Raw genomic sequence first — 22,850 nt, 5'->3', positions numbered from 1 at the left:
CACATTATCGCAGCCGTCACTCTCTTTACTTTGTTGATGGCGCTGAAATGTTGACATACAGCACGAATGCGCGCGCACGCATCAGCTAAAGTCCGCCTCGATTAGCCTCTTTTTCGTTTCCACTTGTTATACCAGAACTATGCGAACCAACAGTCTGAACCTGTGGGAAACACAAGAACCAGGTTGTCTGCTTTGTTTATGGGGTGGATGTGACAAAGGCTCTGAAATCTTAGACAGACATAGACCATTACCCAGATCAGCACTCGTAAAGACCCTCTGTAATCCTGCCATCGCTGCTCATAAATCCACTTCATTACATCTGCTCATGCATTACTCAGCGTGGTTCATTTAAGCAGACCTCACACTCGAAAGTTGTTTCTCAACTTGCGGGTTGAGGACCCGCAGGGCGCCATGTGTCCCTCTGACAAAGCACAAAACAAAGACTATCTTGGTGCACTGAGAGCTGGCTTTAGCTTGTGATCTCATGACCGGCGGCAAATAAGAGCCCCACTCTAAAACCAATAGAAGAACCCATGCAACCATGTGCTCATAGTAATATATTTTTCCTTGAGGATTAACCCTGACAGCGTTCATCCCGACCGAACTAAAACAACCGTCTCTTTGTGGACTATTTGTAGCTGCACGGCTGTTTCAAAAACGTCTCTTTCAGTGGTACAAAGAGGACGGACGCAAAAGGGAGTCACATTTGTTATCATGTACGCAGCATCAGTGTGCCATCCATCAAACCGTGTAAGTACCTGAGGAAAAATAGTTTATCTTGACATCTAAAGTCATGAAAGCGGAGTTTGTTTTTCAGCTGCAGTGCTCCAAGTTATTTACGTGTCCTGTAAATGTCTCGTCCTTATTTCTTTTAATATTTTTTTTTTTTCCCCCAGAGATCTTAATCATTAGATTCGAGAGTTTCGATGTGTAGCGTGGTACAATCTGTTGCTCAGAATTGCTTTTTGCTTTCTTATTGTTTTCTCCAAAATGTGTAATCATTGGATGTACTATTAAAGTGCAAATGAAACATGACACAGTAATAATTCCAGTGCTGAATTTAATCAAACCCAGTGTATATAGATTTAAAGAGCTATCCGCATGCCCTTCAACTGCCAGTGTTGCGTGACAAAACAAAACATTTAAAGTGAAGTGGGTTTTTTTTTTTTTTTGTGAGAGGAGCCACAAAGCCAGAAAAGCTGAGCCCACTCCAAAAAAACATCCATAAATCATCGTTGCACACACAGACACCGAACTCATCTCAGTCAGTTGTTAACCTCATGTGCGGCTGCCTGCGAAGGAAGAAAAGATGACATCGTCCAGGTCAGAGAGGGGGTTGAGTTTTAGTTTTAAGATTTGATGATCTTTCGAAAAAAAGATTGAGCTACTACTTAACTCAAGTAGCAAAAAGCACTTGACTCACGAGAGTTTCGCTAAGCTGCATATATATCACTGACATGGGAAAAATAGTGCATTTGCTGCTCAGGTTAGTTTGTCTGGCGAGGTCAGAAGTAAACATTAACCTCCAGAAGTCATTTTGAAGGAGTCATCTTTTTGCGAAGACTGCGCTCGTTTGAATCAAAGCAGAGCCCACGCAAGAGATATTTTTCCACTATGATCGACTGTTTTAATCTGGTTTTGGCTCACTACATCTTTGACAGCCTCAACCTTGCTGACTTATTAAAAGGAGAGTGTGTGGAGGGGAGGGGGGGCTCCCTGTGCCCCAGAAAAACTGCTTTTACCGTGAATTAAGCAGTTTTCAAAAGGACCAGTCAATCACTTCTGGTTGGCTGATTCAATAAGTGTTGTGTCCCTTTAGTGGTTAGCCTCGCTGTTAAGACACATTCATTTTTAAAGCTTTCCAGAGAGGCAGCCCTTCCATGTTTCATAGATCTAATGTCCAATTCTCTTAATGGGCTCACAGACTGTATCAAAACATTCTGCTGTTTTGCTTTTAACTTGACTTGCTTGACTTAAGCCCTTGGCTCTTTTCAAGGAGCACAGGCCACTGATGAATGTCCTCCATCTCCAACCAGTTATGGGATTTTTTTTTTTTTATAGCCAGGACCAGTCGAATTCATTGCATCTATCTTTATATTAGACATCTTTCCTCTGGCTGTTCCTGCTGCTTACTTGTATGTGAGCTTACAGCAGAGTAAATGCATGATAGCACTTTTTTTTTTTTGATAGATATTAAGAGATATGAATCGTGATATGTATAAATTAGTACATCTCTGGATGCAGGATTGTTTTTTTCTCTCCCTCTACAGCTGTGACCATTCAAACTAAAGCATCCCACTCATATACAAATATTACTCACCGTACCCACCCTCGTTCGTGTATCAGTGTGAATTTCTTTCTCATTATAGGAGCTGCAGGTGTGTAGTATTACATGTTCCACAGTGTGATTAATCCTCCTTTTTCCTCCCTGCCCACCCCGTCCTCCCCTCCCACATCACACATTCCCATAATGCAGCGTGTTACCAGGTTGCACTAAAAGCACTGACAATAGTAGCAGGTGTGCAAATATCCCTCAGACCCGTTGGACAAAGAGCTTAAATAATGCGGGTAAATAAAACTTTTATTTGAATGGTCAAATAGATGGCGTGTTGGAGCAAACTGCTGCAAAGGGGTTCAAGGAAGGCTAAGCTTTAAACACAACCTGTTTATCATGCAGCAGAACATGCAATCACCACTTCTTTTCTTTTTTTTTTGTAATCACAGTGACGTATGTGCAGCTTACAGGTAAAATAAACAACCTCGCTCACCGTTCCGCCTCCTGTTTGCATGATGAGGTGTCGCTGAGTGCCAACTACTCCCTCTCAAACATAAAGTCTGTGGCAGTTGGATAATGTTAACAGTAACAACCATAGGAGCAATACTGCAGCCCATAAACCCACTTCACCCCCTGAACGAGCTTTAATAGCCTCCCAGAGTTGGAAAACTGCCACCTCCCCCTGCAACAGTTTGATTGCATCCTTTATATATGTACATCCAGTGGACTGATAAGAGCTCTCTGTCTTGTGTTTTTATGTTATTTTTTTGGCCGTAATTGTTCAGTAAGAATGGAATCGAATCTGAATGCGGAACATTTATGGAGGATTGTTCTGTGATTACATCCTTTAGGTGAATAAAAGAGCAGCCTTTAGAGATTATGTTTTACCTTTAATGTCTTCTTCTATACTTTTGTCAGAAATGTCCATCTTGTGGTACAAAAGCTCTGCAGTTCTCTTACAATTATAATTCTGCTCTTTCATTTGCTATCACTGTGTCTTTCTTGCTCCGTTTTTACGACCATTTTGCACCGTTTCTTCCCATAAAGGACTAGTGTGTTTGTGCAGACTGTGCAAACCTGACCTGAAGCTTGAGACGCGACGCACTGAACTTTTTCAATATTGATCTAAGATCGTAATCTTTCCCAAACCCTCAACCAAGAGCCTTTTTTGTTTTTTTTCTGGTTGCCTAACACTACCATAAAGATGTTAATCATGCTTTAGTTGTCAGGACTGCATCCTGTAGGAAAGATATTCTGCATTTTAAAATAAAGCACTGTTGACTCATCTCTTACATCATTCTTATGGCTTTAATTGCCCATCAATTGTCTTCATCTGAATGAGCACAGCTCTCGACATGTTAATGAAATATCACTGCTTTGAGAATTCTTCTGAGAGATTTTCCATTTGATGTAAATCATGCAGTATTCATGAATCTATCTAGTTTTTATTCAGTTACATGATCAAAAGGAACAATGGACACAGCCTCAGTGAAAGCTCCAGCCACATAATAAAGGTCCATTTCCTTAAAACCTCGACTGGGATTATGAATGGGGACCATGAAATTCTTGAGCCGACTTCTGATATTTCGGGAGTTGAAGCTGAGGCTCATTCACAGCATGTACTTGTTTACTGTGATGTGTGTGTGTGTGTGTGTGTGTGTGTTTCTGCTGGCTCGTGAACTCTTGTATGTGGTCATAGTGTGGGATGGCAGGAGTAGAAACAAGCTCAAGGTCTGTGAGGCCTAGACATTGGCAGGGTTTGCCTCCTTGGACAGCCACTGATGATTCTTTCAAATGACATTCCTTCCAAGGAAACTGATATAGTTTCTTATTTGTGGAGATTCTGACTCACGGCGTAACTTTTAAAATACCTGCTCAACCTTGGAAAAGGGACTGGGTTTGTGTGTGTGTCTGTGTGTGTGTGTTTTTTTTTTTTTAAACAAGCTCTCTACATTTTTTTTTTCTCCCCTGCTGATAAACAAGAAGAGAAACCGAATGATTACAATGTTTCAAAGGCATTACAGGCAGCTGATTAAAGTGTTAGGTTGGAGTTAGCCAAGGTTAACCGTCCATAATGAAACACTTTGAAAATAATGATACGCTGCATGGTTTTATGAAGGCTTGTGGCTGCTCAGCTCAGCAGTGGTGACCTTCAGCAGTTCCACGAGCTAATCGCAGCGATCCCGCAGCACCCCTGTAGTTTCGGGACTCCATTAGCTTCTGATATGCATCCAGGAGAGCAGAGCTCGCACAAGGTCTTCCTGTGAACCATTCTTATGTCACCGAGGTGGCGTACCATCTTCACTTTCAAGTCTCCTCATGAGATGTGTCTTTAGCTACCGCTTTGATTTGTGAATGTGGATATACGGCACAGCAGGACGAGATGGAGTTGTCAGAAGAGAGCAATTGTGCATCAGTCACATCAGCTGACACTGAAACTAAAACGACTTAAAAAGTGAAACTAATTTCAGCGCTAGGTTCAACAAAGTCGACGACTGCAGTGATTTTGTGTAAATTGCTTAAAAAATAATAATTCTCTGAATAAGATTACATCACTTGTGAGTACTTATCATCTGTTATTGCATGGCCTGTGGCCAGTTATGAAAAAAGCTGCATATTATACACCTGGGTAGCCTGGATTATACTCCTGCCAGTACATTTTGAAAACTGGCTGCTATCCATTACTAAATACCTATCTACAAAGAGAAATAACAATATTAGCTTTGGCTAACAAGTATAATACCTTTGGGATGTTATAGAACATGTGGGGACTGCCTGGAATATTCTAGAGGGTCATCTGTCTGAAATGTGTCAGGTTTCTCATTACTACAGGATAATAATGTTCTGGTTTCTCTCACAGATCGCTGTACATTACAAGCATCTTAATGTATTTTATGAGGTTTATTGTTTTGCCTTGTGCATTAATAAATACAACCATGCAGTCACATTCCTTCTAAGTGTAATGCTAAAAGGTTGTGTTAATGTCATACCCAGAAGTCTGAGAGGCATATCAATAATTGACAAATATGTACCGTTCTGCTTACGTAATTCTCTTGAGCCGCTGCAGTGTTTACTGTTAATTACTAATGTTACATCCAGTGTGTTCAGTTGGAATTCTTGTCGTCACTGAAATGGCATTCCATAATGTCCTGCAAATAAGTGTTTTTGCTGATCTGTGCTATTTCCCTGCTGTGTGGGTTGGATGGGCAAAAGGGGATGCATGTAAATTGCTGTATTATCCTGCTGGCATGCTTGACACACTGAAGCAAATTCCTATCAGCTTTAGTTTGATTTAGAAGCGAATTTCCTCCAAATTTAGCTGAACATGTAGCCAGCTTAGGATAAGACACTCAGTTTATCTAGTCCTAATGTAACTGTTGACATAGTTGGAAAGGGACAGCTCAATGTTCAGCTTCACTATTGGAAGGTGTTGATTTTCTCCGAATACATCCCCAACAGGAACTAATTAACAAATAAGAATAATTGCCCAGTTCTTTCATTCATCACCAGAGTCTCTCATAACAGGCAAGCTTCAAGCAGGAACAACAAAGTAGTACATAAATCAAAGTAGTTTCCTTTGCCAAGCCAGAACCCCCTGGGAGGTACCTTGGTGCTTAATTAAAATCCAGAAGGATCATGTTTTAAGTGTAGGTGAGCGAGCACTGAATAACAATGACAAATCATGCCCCAGAGCATTAGTGGTGTGTTTTGGAAAAGAATAACAGCATCTTTCTTTTTCTTTTTTTTTTTTTTTTAACCCCTGTACAAAATAAATGAGATTTAATGTGAAAGAAGAAAGCTGTTTTCAGTGAATTGTGGCACAGGGATTGTTGTAAACATAGCCTTTCCTGGCTCCAGAACCTGCCAAAACCAGGATTGACATATTAATCTCATAATTACCCATGCAGGATTAGAATGAAACAGCTCATTATTAGACATTATTTGATGGCTTACCCCTTCAGTGCACTGTTTATCATCCCTTTTAAAGGAGACATATTATGCTTTTCCTGATTTTCTAATATAACGTTACGGCGTCAGATGTTCATAGTAAACGTGGCCAAAGTTTCAAATAATGAGGTAAACACATGTAAAAGTAATCCATGTGAGCCAAAAGCTGAAGTTCCTCTTGTGGACACGATGTTTTTCTATGTTTGCGACAATCGGCTCGCCATAGATTTCTTTACACGGTCATCTACTCGAGGCACAATGGCGCAGGAAGATACTGTATCATCACGTGGCAACAGCAGAACAACGTTTTACTAGCTTTGACAGCAGGCGTTTTCCACTTCAGTTGGCATTTTCAGTGCATTTTTCCCCACAGATGCACCCCTAACATGGGCATATATGGAAAAATAGTTATATGCAGGCTGTGATTGAAAGACTAAATCCACCGTTATGTCACACAATAAGCAGGTGATTAGCATAATATTTACCAGGGACGTCCTCCCCTAATCTTCTTTGCTGCGGATGTCGATACTGCCCACTTTCATATTCCATATCAGATTTGTGCGCAAACTCATACAGATGGATTTTTAGTAATTGCCATTTCCAATCGAGGACACAAAATAATAATACTTACTGGTTCTCAGAACACAAGAGGTGGTGTGGAGGCTAAATCCCATTATTAAGCCAGCTGCAGTATATAATGTTACATGTCCCGGGTCGTCACAGTAAATGTTTGTCTAATCTCACATGACCAGTGTTATCCAGTGTTAGAATGCACTAAAGTCAAAAGTCATTAAACTTAATATTCGAAGTTACACAACATGATTTACTAAAATTGCTAGTATTAGCTAATATTAGCCACCACAAGCCACTGCTCATACCACACAAAGCAGGGCTGTTTCAGCAAAAAACCCCTGACTGTATTAAATTGTGCAGTGATGCATTTAATTGCTTGTGAGTTTAACTTTCACTGGTAAGAAGGAGAAAGTGTTACTTTTTATTTCAGTTATTACATAGTCTCTCTTAAGTAAAATCTAGGAGTTCTATGAATAATGAGTTGATGGTTGGCAGATTAACTCTTTTAAAGACAGAATCCTCCCCAGCAAAGAGCCTAAAAGGTGCTGAACGATGAAATTCATTAAATAGCTTTGCAAAATAAAGTTAGCACCAACTAATTCATACTCTTTGTCAGTAGTTGGTGGCAAAGCGTTGCCACCACAGCAATGTCTCCACTGGGATTTTGGACCACTCCTCTTTTGCAATGACCTTCAGGTCTTTGGGGTTGGAAGTCTTCGTTGCCATCACTCTGGTCTTCGTCTCCTGTTGCAGATCTTTGATGGGATTCAGGTCTGGACTCCAACATGTTCATATTGTTCTTCTTTAACCATTCCTTGACCGTGTCAGCTGTATTTTTTAGATAATGGTCTTCTTTGAATGTATAATGCTGCCCAAGGCTACATTCTTCTGCCTGATGTTTCCCCCAGAATTCTAATCTAGACCTCTTTCCTTGATGCCATTTACTTTGGCAAAGTTGCCCGGCCCAAAGCACTACATTCCCACCACCATGCTTGACTATGGGGGTTGAATGCTTCCTCTTTCTGTCACCAAATGGAAGTTGCATCCCCTTGTCTATACAACTCCATTTTCGTCACATCCTACCACAGCATTGACGAACAAAAGCTTTCCCGCTTCGTTTAGGTGAGCTTTTGCAGCATCTCGGTGAGCTTTTGTGTGCCTGTCTTGTAGAAGTGGAGTCCTTCTTGGTTGATATTCTTGTTCAGTGTGTGCTGGAGTGTCTGTCTTGAGATCTTGGTACCAAAATTGCTTAGATTCATGAGAATGGCCCTGATGGTGATCCTTGGATCCTTCTTGGCATCTCACACCACCATTCTTGCCAGCACAGGGGTCACTTTTGGCTTTCTACCATGCTCTTTGAGGTAGTTCACAGTGTGGAGCTCCTTGTGCTTTTTGATTATGCCTTGCACTGAGGCCACTGGCACTTGAAAACACTTGGATATGGCTTCATAGCCTTTTCCCATGTCATGAGCAGTCACAATACCCAACTCTCACTCAGTGATGAATCTTAATAGTGAACTTGCAACGCTCTTTGGTTTTAGCCAAGGCTTGACATTAACTCACTAGAGAACTACCAACTGTTCTCAGTTCCTAGTGTACTTGAATGCTCTAAAACATGTTGGAAATTACAGTGACCATTTGGAATGGAACAGACATTGCATTTTGTAAAAAATAAAATACAACAATTATGAGGGCTGTGAGTGACTTTGAATATAGTATTTTTAGTAGAAATGTAAAACAGAACCTCAACAGAACAAGTTAATATTAATCATAAACCTCTTTTACTCAATACCACACTGTGTTTTGTAACTTGTTTTCATTATTTCCATCCAGAATAAATCTCTTGGTCAAATAGGAATTCACTATGAACCAAAATTTATGGAGTATTCATTTATTTAGGAATCATTTTAGGCATATTATGTGTGGATGGCCACAGTGGCAGTCCATAGGGCTTTTGTTGCCCCTGATCTTTGGGTTTCCAGAGCTGATGTCTCTGCGCTGACCGATCTCTGGGCTACAGCCAGCGACACAGTGTAAAATGATCAGATGAAACATGATGAAGAGCCACATGTTCACAGGACAGCAATCCGAGTGTAAACTGTCCTACATACTGCTGTTTCTGCAAGCGTCATAATTTCTGATGTGCACTGGCTCTTAGGAAAGGCTAAAAAAGGAAAAGTACATTAAAAAGGGAATGTGTGTAGTTATCAGCAGAAAAAACCCTCTCCCAAGTCAAATCCGCTCAATTACAGAGCTCTGGAGAGCTATCCCCAAGCAACCCTTCCATTGGCTAATCAGTCACAGCAAATTGCAGTGGTGAATATTTCAGACTCGACAGATTTGAATAAAGACATCATGATTATTTCACTGTTGTACAGTACTCTCGAATAATTTTAGAGTCCTTCAGCTGGAGCTCGCATAAACCACATAACTCCTGATTTAAGAAGGGGGGTGAGGGGTGGGTGGGGGGGAGTCAAAGGAGGAAAGCAAACACAAGGACTGTCAGTCAATGTGGCGAGCTAATTGGGTCGATCTCTTTAGCGAAGATGAATGAAGAGATTAACTCTCCCTATGTGTCCAGTGAATCTCCCCCTCTGGCTCCAGGTAAATTAGCCGATGACAAGTTGACAGTGGGAATTCTGCTCCTCGCTCCGACTTAAAGCTGCAGTCAGTATTTTACAGCGTGGCGCCCCCTGTTGAAATCACTGATTTTCTCATTACAGGCTTTGTTTACATATCGATTAGTTGGATTAGTGACATTTGTCATCCAGCACTTGTTGACTGAATGCTGGTGACTGACTGGGGAAACCTTGTTACATGTATTTTGGCTGTAAATGGTTTGGTTGTGACAGTATTTACACTTAGTCTTTTTCACCTCTGCATACAAAGTGCCTTAAAGTATTGCTCATACAGATGCTGTCTACAGAGTATATTTATATACATATACTGACAGAGAATTGCAGAAGCGGGTCAAACAAGCCTAATGAAGACAAATGAAGAGTGATGGGATGCGATGTGCACAGGAAGGTGTGAGTGCAGAGCAGACTGTGCCCTGCTCTCATTTATTTTTCGTGGAGAAACTCACAGCGTGCTCTTAAAATAGAGGTCAAGGCTCAAATACAGAAAATGTCAGTGACCTGCTTTTTTAGCTGCCTGCGCTGGAGAAATGGGATAAAAGTGCTTGTAGGTAGCTGTGGTCAAAGGAGCGAATCAATAGAGCTGTAAAGGGGGATGTACAGATACAATATATCTGGTTATTTTCAATTGTGGGGGGAAAAAAAACACATTCAGGGCTATTTGGTGATTTCACACTTCTGCATGCGTGTACATAATGTGCATGCAAGATTGCGATTTGTTTGACAAATGGATGCTCACTTGTTTGCCCGATAGCATCAATAGGGAAATTCAGGCTAGAAATAGTCACATTTGATTGGCCACACACTGACAAGTCTCATCAAACAGAAAGGATTTTTTTTGCATAGAGGTTTTTACTTTTTCCATGTGCAAACACTTTGCTAACTTACACTGTTCTCTTTCAAAAGTGCTGCTTCCACACGTGGCAGACCTCCAAGTTTTTTTTGCGCGTCTTTGATCTCCAACCTGTCGTTTCTGGGAGGAAAGAAATAATTTCTGCATTATGACTAAAAGATGTGTAATGTGTCTTTGTTCCCAATCTCTTTAAATGTCAGTGCAATGATATGGAATCAAAGTTGAGGCTTAGTGTTTGTAATTATTCAAAGCTGGTATCTTAATCTCACGCTGCTTTTGAAGTAGGAAATGTTAAAGTGACATTTTGAGTTTAAATACTGTTAAAAACACTAGTGAAGCACTTAGCCTGATGGTGGCTGTCACAGGAAAAACAATGTCTACGACTCAACAGCTGTCAGGTTTGCTAATGATGTCCTGGTGTGCTGTCAATCTAGCAGATGAACGGACAATAGTATGCCAAGGAGAAAATGCTTGAAACAGCTAATTGCTTCTAAGAGCTCACTCAACCATTCTGTAACTACTATGTGTTCACAGATGTCTTTTCCAGCTGCTATTTCATTATGGAACTCAAAGACATTACAGAAGCAATGTACTGGCTTTCTTTATGTGCCCGTGTTGTTGCACATCAAGTCTTAACGATTATAGATACATTATTGCAGCCACGAGGAGAAAGAAAAAGGAACACGCGTGCAGAAAACGGCACAAAGCGCGGAATCTATATCTGTGCATTTTCATTATTTCACCTAATTTGCCCCCGTCATTCCGTTAATCTCTGCCAACTTGTTGATTGTCAGTTTGGAGACACATTTCTGGAGAGGAGCCCGAGAGTATTTGCAGCCGGACCTCTGTCAGTAGCGCCAAGCAACACAGCCGCAAATTGGAATGTGGTACAGTTCTGGGAAAGCAGCCAAGATTTAAATTAGACAATAACCTCTGCTCTCTCTATATTGCCTCTCTTTTCCAGCTGCAGGCCTAGCCATTTGTTTAATACAGTCAGGCCTGTAGTATATAATAGACTGATATATGAGTCACCGCTCAGCAGTTTGTGCTTTTCAGATTTATAGAGATTGAACAACTGGCTGGTTTGTGTTTACTGTGGTCCTCTGTTAAGAATAACAGAAAAAGACACAGGTTGCACACCAACTTGGAGAGTGTTGTCACAGTGCACACAGGAACATCGCTGTCACTGGACTCGAGAATTTGATTGGAAAGTAACTTGAACAGACGAAGAAACTCAGATGAAGAATCCAGCTGGCTGCACGCATAATGAGATCCAATCGGCCGTGCGCTTTGAAGATCTTTTTGTAAACATTTCTTTAAAAGAGAGGAAGAAATATTATGTTTATTAGCATCAAATACAGTTGGACCAAAGTAGTCACTTGGCACCATTACACATGAGGATGCTTTAGTGTACAGTGAGGCTGAATATCTTCATGTTAATGCTCTCACTACTTCAGGCTGTTAAATGGTTAAAAATAATACAGAAGAAGAACAGCTCCTTTGTAGCATTCGTGCCTGCACTGTAAATGTGTAATATAGCTTCTTGTTTTTGTTCACAAAATCAAATACATTCTTTTTTTTTTATTGATAGTACTATATGTAAGAAATAGAGAATAGTTTTGAGTCCATCACTAAAAGCTCTTGACTGTGCACATTCCCAAAGCCATTTATAATGAGTGTATTAGCCAGTAACGGCACACGGGGAATAGAAAAATGCATCTGTGCTGCTCAGGCAATAAGAGAGGACTCCACTCCCAGCAGCCTTCAATAGAGCTTTATGTGAATCTAAGTCCCAGGGCTCACAGCCATCTGACAAACCCAGAGAAGTAGCACAGCCGTCACCATTAGTGCTACCAAAAAAAATCCCCCCCCAACCTGTTTCCAGTGGCAGAAAGCTGTCCATCTCCTGTCATTTAAATATGTGGCTTTTAATTATTAGCTCCTTTAACCCCACGACAGGCCTCCCGCTCTGTAGCAGGAGAACGGCAAGAAGGGCAAGCTTTGGTTAAAATCCACACCTCTGATACCATCTTGAGTTGGAGTTGCATCAAAGCTGCTGAGAGTAAACAGCCTTGAGACATGGCTTAGCAGTAAAAGCAAGACAACACCAGCAAGCTAAGCCTTTCTCATGTTGCTTCCTCAAGAGCTGTGTGTCCATGCAACAGCAGCCATTGTGAGAAAGCTACACCATGTTTCTGAGGCCCTCTCCATCGCCTAAGCTCCTTTGTGGCTGTGGGCCAATGGCTTTGCACCCCGCCAGATCAAAGATGGAACCCCATTTAGCTTGTGCTTTCTTTTAGGATTTGCTCTTGAGAGTACAGAACAGACTCAACAGCTAGGGAGAAGAAGAAGGAAAAAAAAAAAAAACGGGATGTTGGATGTTGACCTGCATAGTGCTGAGACTGCTGGGCTCAAGCTATTGGTCCATTATGACAAATGCTGAGACCATCTTTGTTTTGGCAGCATTTGCAAGTCTTAGGCCTCAGAGAAAAAACAGTAGCTATGGTGAACCTCAGTGTATTTTAGTTCCATTGTGTATCATAGTGGCACTGGTTGCGGCGACGCTACAAAATTAGCGTGTTAATGTGTGGCTGTATTTGCTGTGTTTACTCTTAAAATCACAGTTTACACATAAGACCAGATGGTATAGAAGCCTTAGATGGTGCTATTATTTTACCATAACGTCTTGATGTACAATTCAAGCTAAGAGTCGTCTTATTTTTAGCCAGTCAGTCTGCGTGGCCCCATGTCGGCAATGTTAAGTCTGTCGGGGAGCCAGTCCACCTCTCTGGTCCAGACTTAAATAGCTCAACAACTGTGGCATGGATTGGTGTGGAATGCTATACATACATTCATGGTTCCCAGCGGATGAATCCCAATGAGTGAAATGTCTCTGCAACTGTTGGCTTGATCGTACAATTTGTCCCTCTCAGAATAAATTCCTAATAGCTTTGATTAAATGCAGCACCATCAAGTGTTTCATTTGTCCGGTACTTTATGGTCTGCAAAAACTAACGCCATTCAATTAGCTTCAGCTGCAACAGCTACTTCGTGTGTAGTGCTCATTAGCAAAATGTTAGCATGCAAATACACTAAACTAAAATGACCACGAGTACTTTTGCTATTAATACGGTACAGTGTAGCACATTGCCTGTTAATCATCAGCATATGTTTAACCTCGATGCCTACATGAACGCTCACAGAACCATTAGCACGGCTGTAGACGATAAGTCCTGTTAAATTGTGCTTTTAAATTTGGGACTTATTAATACTTTTTTTTGGAAAAACATAAAAGCCCCCAAATCACATTGGTATCGTGTCTTTCAGTTACAGCAATAAGCTCAGAGGTACAAATGCCAAACGTGATTTTGAAGCAGACTGTAAAGCAGATTGTAGTGTGTGCCACAAGTATACTCTTCTCTGATTGACAGCTTGAACTAACGTATGAACCGATGCAGTAAACTCAACTAATCTTATTCGCAAATACTTAAAAAGAAACGCAAAGATCTTACAAACACTGTTTCACCCTGGTCTGTTTGTGTCTCCGTGTTATCACTCTTGTACACTGTGTCTGTGCTGAATATAAATTTAGCCCCAAGGAATAAGCTGAACGCACAAACTATAGTTTGCCTTTTACTGTCTTTCAACACTGCCATAATGACTGGGAAGCTTGAAAAAGCATAATACATATTTGCTGAGCTGTGAAATCGCTTGTAAGTTTTTCCTTTATTTTGATAGTTAAGCTTGTCATTTTGGTTGGATATGCAAACTTACTTTCATGTGCCGTGGCAGAATTACAACGTTCCTGCACCATGTAGAGTAATTTGAAGAACAGAGGTTTTGCTGTGGGTTTGCTCACGACAACGCCATCTGTAGTGTCTTGCGCTCATACTTTAGCGACTTAATTGATGACATCTTCCTAAAGTTAAAGGTCCAGATTTCACCCTTGATCTCATACATGTTGAACATTCTCTGATCAAACACTAAATAAGGACGGGTCGCTGTCAGAGCTGATTCCCTGCGATCCCGTGACCAGGAAACATGGTCATTTTGTGGGAGGTTTTTATGTCTCCACAAGGGTTTAAAGTGCTCCTCCAGGTCCATGTTTACTAAAGCAAAGCAAGCTGTGATGACTCTAGTTGAGGCCACAGTGGTCTGTGTGGTGTGAGAGGGGAGATAATCACCACACAGCCTGAACAACACTGTCATCAGCTTGATTCAGATCCCACATAAGACTTTTTCTCACATCGGATCCTCGGCGCTGCTGCGGTTGCACTACCACTGAGAGGTAAAGGAAGAGTGAGATGCTCACAATGAACTTCCCCTCAGCGTTACCTTATGTGGTTGAGGACTAGCAGTCTTAATGGTGGAAGACAGTGCTGGGCTGGGGGAGTAATGATTTTAGCTTTAAACTGAATTACCAATCGATTTGGCCTGCAGATCAGAACACAGCTTGCGAGCCGACTGTGCGGACATGCTGTGTTGCGGAGTCGCTTTACAAATTGACTGCTGCACACATAGGAGGAAATATATCTATATATGTCAGCCCGGCACTGCATGCACGGCGGCCTGCTGGGTGTGAATAGGCCTTGTGATCACCAGAGAGGCAGCTGCAGAGTGTTTATGCCGAACTGGATTGTAAATGAGCATGTATATGGTGAGGAAGACCTCGGGAATCAGAAGACAACTTTCCCAGAGCCGACCGCAGAGCCCCACCTGGACGGCGAGAATCGGTGCTGCTCTTTTGAGTCCCTCGTCCCCTTCTGTCAACGAGAGGCTCAAATCTGGCAGCAGGCCGAGCTTTAAAAGGAAATTGCATAAAATAATACATAGCAAATTACAGCAAGTTTCTCGGGGCTGGAGGTTGAGTTTTAACTGCGGTGTTTTCGCTGTCTTTTATGGAGACCACTGGAGAACATATTAGCACAAGTGTCATGTTCCAGAGAACACATGCTAGGCTGTGATTACTGAGCTCAAGCTGAACTGTAAAATCGCTTGTCAGCAGTTGATTTGTTTCTGGAAAAGCCCGGGCTCTTGATTGAATTAACTTGGTGGTTTTCAGTGGGGAGCAAGAATGTGTCCAATTTGGTTACCTGCTGACAGACGGCACCGGTATTGTGACTTTTTGATCGCACCGTAAAACCGAGACGCAACATGATTTTTAAAGAAAATGCAGATCGGAGGAAAGCAGTTTATTTTCCCAGTATAGCTTTATCATTTAATCACCTCTGACAAAGCAATATTTGATGTTCAGATAGAAACGTATGGACTGGTATGGCACGTTTTTCCCATTTATATGCATGCAGAGGAGGCAGCGGTGCTATCAGAGGCTCTTCAGGCGTATATTCTGTGGATCTTGGTTGTCCAGTTCATGTTTACTGATAGGATCTGTGTGGTTACTCCATCATATTGGGGGTGAGATGGGGTCATGTTGGTGCAATATTGTGTTCGCCCTGAGGTTGAAATAATTTTGTTTGCTGTAATAGCTGTAAAACACCTTATTTCCCACTGGACATTCTTTCATACAAATATTCCTGCACTGGGATTTAAAAGGTAAGAAGAAAAAAAAAATCGAGCATCAAAATTACACTGGCTTTAGTCAGAAAAAAGCAAAAAAAATGTTGTTTAAATAGTGATTGCAACTGTACTATCTGACGATGAATAACTGAAGCATTCACAGTAATAATAAAGAATATCTTTGAAGTATTACATCAGTTAAAAGAAAAGCCGTACGGCACATTTTAGAGAGAAACCTAGAAATTCATATTCATGCCATTCACTGCGAGGCTGCTTGGTTTTTCTGTCTGCCTGCGATCATGCAGACAGTGGAGTCTTTTCACGTCAGGATCAGGGTCCATGTAAGCTCTTAATTCTCTCCTGTTAAACAGTTACAGAAGAAATGTGCTGGTGGTGCAGAAGGAGAAATAAAAACACTGAGTGCCCGGCGTTTGCTCTGCCATGCAGCCATGTCTGCTCTTAGTGCGGCTCATATTACAGAGCACCTTTAACCGTGAATTCACTCTGTTAATAAAAGCCTTCAACCCCAAAGCTATTTTAAAGCACCCTTTTCTACGGCTTCCCTTCTGCCAGAAGAGGCAAAGTACATGACCAATTTTTTGGGGGGGGAAATGGGAAGAAGTGAGTTTTCTTGAACGTATGAAACGTCAGCGGGCGGATTGTGGCTGCAGTGCTTTACTAGACATTTAAGATCATTTTGATGACTTTCAGGAGTATTTATGTGCAATAATCAATCGATTCAACTCTTTAGATGTCCCCAATTTTTCATTTGTAATAAATCCCTGCTTCTAAAATGTTTCTGCATGTGGGCACACACGCCGTTGTTTGGCCCCTCACATGGCAGCTCTCTTCTAGCTCGTCACATCATTTTAATTACAGAGCCTTCATTGTCTGCGCTGACCCATTTTAGCGTGGTCCCTTACCGTCAGCTGCGCGGCCCTTCCAATCACACTTAATTTCATCTGGCATTTGACTCAATCGGCACCGCCTCAAACATGAGCGTACAGTGCCCCCCTCCCCTCAAAAATGAATTGGGAATAACAATAACAATCTCCACTCCCTGCTCTGGTCGTCCACCGAGGCCTCCGGCCCGACATGGTACAGCTTTTAATGGTGAAGATTGATACCAGTGTCTGGGGACATTTCTTGGGATGTTAGTCACAGTTCTCTGAGGAGATTCAGAACTGCTCTTAAAGGGCCCAGGAAATACAATAAAAAAAAAATGCCTCACAGAGACAGAGCCCAAAGAGTTTCACACTACTAATTGGCACTTGGACTTCACTTGATCATGTTTTCTCTAATGGCGCTGATGTGATTCGGATCAATGTCCGTGCTTACAGTGTGTAACTCAGCCACACTCCTCAGTGTGATGTTTGTTTTAATGAAACATCGCTTCCTGATTTACAAACGTGTACATTGCTTGTGAAGTTGTCATCTGCATCACCCAGTGATGTGTAACACGGCGAGTAATTGAGTTGAAAATGTGTGACTGTAAGTTTATTTTCTCTTTTCTTTCAAGGCAACAGGCAGGAAAGTGTGCAAGCATCTATTTTAGTTTAGAAGAAGCAGAAATGTTTGAGGTGTATCTTACTTGTGTGGAATTTCCCCAAAGTCTCTAGAAACTATTTACAGTGAAGAGCAATTGTCAGCTCACTCTTTAAAATCTTTTTCCCATCCAGAGAGACACAGGGACAGAAGAAACAGAGACAGCCCTGCACGAAGCCCTATCTCCCCCCACAATCAGAACAATGTTCCTAGTGCTTGAATAGAGAGGGATATCTCTGAGACTTCAATTTATTATCTAAAAGAAGAAGGGGGACGGAGTAACACTTCCAAGATAAGCCCAGCGTAAGGTTAATTACCAGCCGAGTGGCTGACGTAACCCAGCCATGTCATGTCTCAAAGTTACACACAGCTGGGACATGAAGGAGCGCTGGCAAATGACAGTTGTTCCTCACCGGAGCCCACGAGTCTCCGTGTGTGAACGTATACGTTTGTATGAACATTTGTGCAAACATGTAAACCCCAGTGCTCGAGTCAGATATAGTTTAGTGGGGCAGCTCCGGTTAAGATGGCACCGGAGGCCCAGACAGCTCAAACCACCTGCTTCAGCAACTGCTAGCAGAGCTTGTGGCTCCCTTCTCATTGGTGCGTAACACTGTTAACATTGCTGCTGACTCCCCACTCTCTCTCCAGGGCATAAACTAATTAATGGATACCATTCGCAGTTGATTAGCAGCAGTTCTTTCGGTAATTACATTCGCATACTAACCACTCAGAAGAAAAGGAGAATAGAAAAAAAAACACAAAGGGCTAGAAAATATATTAATGCACTTCTCAGTTCGCTCTGATCTTAATTTGTTTCCACTATTGTTTGGCTTCTGCTCTGATAAGAAGCCCTCCCTTTTTTTTCTTCTTCTCTCTCTTTTTTTTCTCCCCTGGTCTATTGGAGGTTTTTTTTTTTTTTTTGTGTCACTCACTATGTTTTAAGAGAGTGACTTTGTAATAAACACACAAAAAAGATTAGTGCCGAGCTTTGTTGGAAATAGGTGTTCTCAGTGGAACCTCGTGAAGACGCAAACACGCCGTGATTCTTTCTCCTCTGAGCTGTGTAGGCTGGGTTATGCTCTCCTCACTCACACAGAGGTGCATTGTGCTCCTGGGCCCAGCTGCTAGCCCATAATTCTTCATTCTATGTCCCATTGTTCCTACCTGTCAGCGTGGTTGTGTCTCCAAAGAAAGGAAGTGGCTGCCATTTTGCCAGCAGGGCTATGTGTGGGTCGGGAGGGGCGGAGGGGATGTTGTGAAAACATGTTATTTCTTACCAAAGTACAGGGTTTTAATAGCTCATCAGCAGCCTTAAACACTAATGTGTCTTTGCAGCGCGGCGCTCATAAATCCGCCACCGCCGACTTTGTTCTACACAGTTAATAATCTCATATTAACATGTAAATACAGGTATAGAATTCACTTTCATTTGTTGCACTGAAACCGGCTGGAATGAGATTCTTTGTGAGCTCGGAGTCAGTCAAATGAGTTGTTGAACCCGGCTCCTATTGACCCAAAATGTACTCCACCCATATTAAAAACACCTCCACCTCCTTATTTCCCCTCAGTATCCCTCCTCTCCCATAGGTTATTTGAAGTTAATAACCTGCCACTGCATCTTGATACTTGGCTTTGTGATGCAAACATATCCTTAATTGCCATCCCATAAGAGCTGAATAGCCGGACCAGATTCTCATTACCCCGGTTTGAATTGGCCAGGGCCTCTCACGTGCCTCTCGTCGTGTCACAATAATGGCAGAGTGGCACAATGCGGTTGTGCGCGCAGAGAAAAGGGGTTAACGACAGTGTGCAAACATTCAGAGCCAAGTGTGACAATCTGTTTTTGAGTGACAGGTGTCCGTTATGAAAGCGGAGCCGCTCGAAGTTTGCGCTTGATGTTATCTGGACGCTCGTGATCTGATTGTGTCTTTTTGTCTTCACTTGCAGTTCCAGAACAACAACAACTACATGAACATGGCCGAGGCGAACGGTGCGCTGCTCGCTGCTGGGGATGTGAGTACACCTTACGTTTTCCGTATTCAGGCAATCCAGTTAATGCAAACAATACAGGAAGGAGTAAAGGTTTTCTTTTTTTTTTCCTTTTTCTTACTTGCTAACACCCATATTAAGTTTTCAGTAGTTAGGCCTCATCGTAGGTGTTAATGTGAGTCATTATTTAAGGATATGTGGATGGATAAAATTAGCCACAGTGCCAGAAAAAAGTGTTATATTTGATGTAATGATGATTTATTATTTTTTTCATTTTCCTCACAGCCAACTTATTTGTCACCTTAAATGTTGCTATGACTGATAGAAGAGTTTACGGTTATAGATGTAGCCAATTGAGCTCGGCTCCCCATATATTAGCTTGTACTCACTTCTGTGAGCTGATGCTAATGCGATCTGACTGACCCGACCACACTCTCTAAGATGAAGTGATATCTCAGAAAGCCGAGCGTACAAACACCTGTTTTCTTCCTCTTTTTATTTTTTTTTTAAGAATAATGAAGAAGCATAAAGCGATTCCACAGCCAGCCTTCCATGTCTCCTGCAACCTTCGAATGCTGGAATAATTGTACAGATGCATTAAAAGAAAGAAGGGAGTAGTTGTTTCTCTGGAGGTATATAAACCGCCTCTGTGAGCCATAGTAGTCCTAACAGTGAGCTAAATTTACCCATTTTATTCCCCCTCCACCCACTCGGCTGCCCTGTCATTAGAGACAAGTGCACCAAAAATACCCGTCATCCTCTGTGGTTCAAACGGTCCAATCTCATCCAGTTTAGCAGGGGGAGATTGATCTGGCTTCAAAACCCACAGCAAAGCATCATTACACAGCTCCAAAATACTGAGATAGATGTCATTGTTAACCTTATTGTTTTCATTCTTGTCAGCTGGGCAGCAGGGATGCAACTGTGACATTCAAGGCAGCTTCGCGAGAAGTGTCTCGAGCGCGTGACCTCGTGTTCATAAAGTGGCCGCTTCACAAAGCCGCAGAGTATTATGGAAGAAGTCTAATTTTCCCCCACATTTACGCTGAGTGGGCGCATCCTCTGTATCCACGGGCTGCCGAGGCCCACTGCAGCAGGGACCACGCCGACACAGGCTGCTTGGAGAGCGTTCAGCCCCCAGCTGTGAGGGCCTACTGTGGCAGTGAAGGGAAAAAAGGGGGGAGGATGGGCTGGAGGTGGAGGCGGTGGTGGTGGGAGGAGGAGGAGGGGGGGACTCCTTGATAAAAACAGCCCAGCTCATTTGCATTTTATCAAAAGGAACAACTGTTTCCAGTGTTAGGGCACAGATGGTATTGTGCTTAGAAGGGAAAGAATGAGAGAGAAGGAGTCTTAAGCATAGATTTTTTTTTTTTTTCCTTTCAAGCGCTGGAGTGTCCAAGGTATTGTTTGTTGCAACCTGAGCTGAAGTGAGATTAAAGTGACTTCCACTTTGAGTTGTGAGGTTTCACACTATCTCCGCTGTAATGCTATATTAATCTTCTTAATGTGTCTGGCTTGTGTTGTGGGTACAGTAGGGAAGGAAGTATCCTTTATGAGGGCTCCGTGATAAACAGCTAACTTTGACAGCGCAGTTAAATTTATGCCGCCACATTTGGTTGCCTGTTGTTTTCAAATCAAACCGTAGGTATATTGTATTAAAAGACACTGCTTTTATTTTGTCTTCTATGAGGATAGACTCCCATTAGTGGTAACTGGTGTGGTAACTTGAGAAAGTTTCATCCTCTAGAGCAAACATTTCTTTCTTCCAAAGTTGTCATAAATACAGACGGCTTGCTTTACTGCAAATAGAAACCTGTTTACATCCAGCAACTATATGTTTACACATACGGTATATTTAAAATTGCACCCGGTACGTGTTGTTCAAAAAGGCCGAATGCTTTTACTTCAGAGCAGCAGACTTGTATTTGCTGTTTGGATGGCCGGTGTATCATTTACCTTATGCACTTAGAGGATGAGATAAGATGACCTTGGTGTGCCTGGTAAAGCATACATCCTAGCAGGGAAAGCTTGACTGCTTCCCTCAGGGAAAAGGATACTGTATACTGAGATTGTGTTCCACTCAGATGTATCACTTTACTCTCCCAATCAAATTAGAGTCATGTAATGAACTATAAATATGTAGAAATGGACTACAAATGATCCAAATTTGAAATAATGCTGATTAGGAGTGCCATGGTTGATGTTGTCATTTGAGTAGCTGCACTCTGCCTGTCTAGATATTTGAAACTGGATCCTCAATCCAGCCTCTATTGATTCTGAGGCCTATTATATGCAGTAATTGCATGCTGCTGCCTTTAACAAGTCTTGGTTATTGCATCTGTGAATTGCATTACTACGTTTATTGAAGGACTGGGACTATTGCCTGAAAAGCTTTCTCTTGCTCCATGTCCTGATATTGAAAGAGCACCATGGCATCGCAGATAAAACACTGGAGGGGAAAACTCACTGAGTCACATCCAAGTCACCTCCCTCTATGTTTCTATTGTTGTCAGGGTCTCATTTATTATATATAGAGTTAAAATAAGCTTCATATATTCTTTATAAACCAACATTATACTGTTTACTATAAGATTTTGTGAAAACTGCTTACACAAAAGTCTCTTTGTGTTGCATTTTTGTCCACAGTTGCAGCAGGACTGTTGGCCCTCCACTCAGTTATTATTACATTGGATTATTATTATCCCTGAAAAATTGCACACATACTCATAGTCTCTGGAGGATTAATCCGAATAACTTCAGCGGTCCCCAAACTTTTCCTACAGCACCACCATGACGTTGACATTTTTTCGTTTTTAGCGACATGTCTTGACACCTAAAACGTGGATTGCCATGAAAGACTACCCCGACTTTCCATCCAGCACCACCAGGATATTTCACAGGAGATAATCCAGATAAGTTTTCACTAATCCTGTGAAATATCTCAACATCTGCTAAATGGATTGGCGCAGAATTTTGTAAAGACAATCATGCTTCTCAGATGTCTGCTGCCACCATGAGGTTTACATTTGTGGTTTTTCGGTGACACATGGTTACACTGCAAAAATGAATACGTCGAGAAAGCTCCAAGTTTCAAGGCAAAACATTTTTGCTTTTAACTTTAAAAATTCAAAACTGAAAGTTAGCTTAGGGTTTTTTTTTCTTGTATTAACTTACTCTAAGTTATACTAACCTATTATTTTGCATTATGCCTATGCAGAATTTTAAGGTCGCCTTCATTTACAGATGATCTTTGAACTGTATGCACTTAAAATTACCAAGAATTTACCCTCAGTGCATTACAGTCTGGGATATTCTATATTTGTGAGCAAGTGCATAAACAATGTTCCCAAATAACTTGGTTTGATGACTCAAGTAGTCAACTGAGTGGACGTTTACTTCTTTTAATTCTTCAAACTAAAGAACACAAATCAACAGAATTTTTCAGGTTTATGATGAACCACAGATTAAGATTCAAAGTTGTCAGGACCGGCTCATCACACTGCATCTTTTG

The 22,850-nt window shown here is 41.7% G+C and overlaps 1 protein-coding gene across 1 annotated transcript in view; it reads left to right on the top strand.

Annotated features, from left to right (window-relative positions):
- Nucleotides 1–22,850, top strand: part of tox3 (TOX high mobility group box family member 3) — a 42,800-nt gene that overhangs the window by 5,791 nt on the left and 14,159 nt on the right. Inside the window, exon 2 of the mRNA XM_008282998.1 lies at nucleotides 19,298–19,363. Within this exon, the coding sequence (XP_008281220.1) occupies nucleotides 19,298–19,363 (66 nt within the window). The remainder of the gene's footprint in view (nucleotides 1–19,297; nucleotides 19,364–22,850) is intronic.

This window comes from Stegastes partitus, unplaced genomic scaffold (genome assembly GCF_000690725.1).
Source record: "Stegastes partitus isolate 25-593 unplaced genomic scaffold, Stegastes_partitus-1.0.2 Scaffold293, whole genome shotgun sequence".
Classification (NCBI taxonomy): Eukaryota; Metazoa; Chordata; class Actinopteri; family Pomacentridae; genus Stegastes; species Stegastes partitus.
This window is presented reverse-complemented; position numbering and strand designations above follow the sequence as displayed.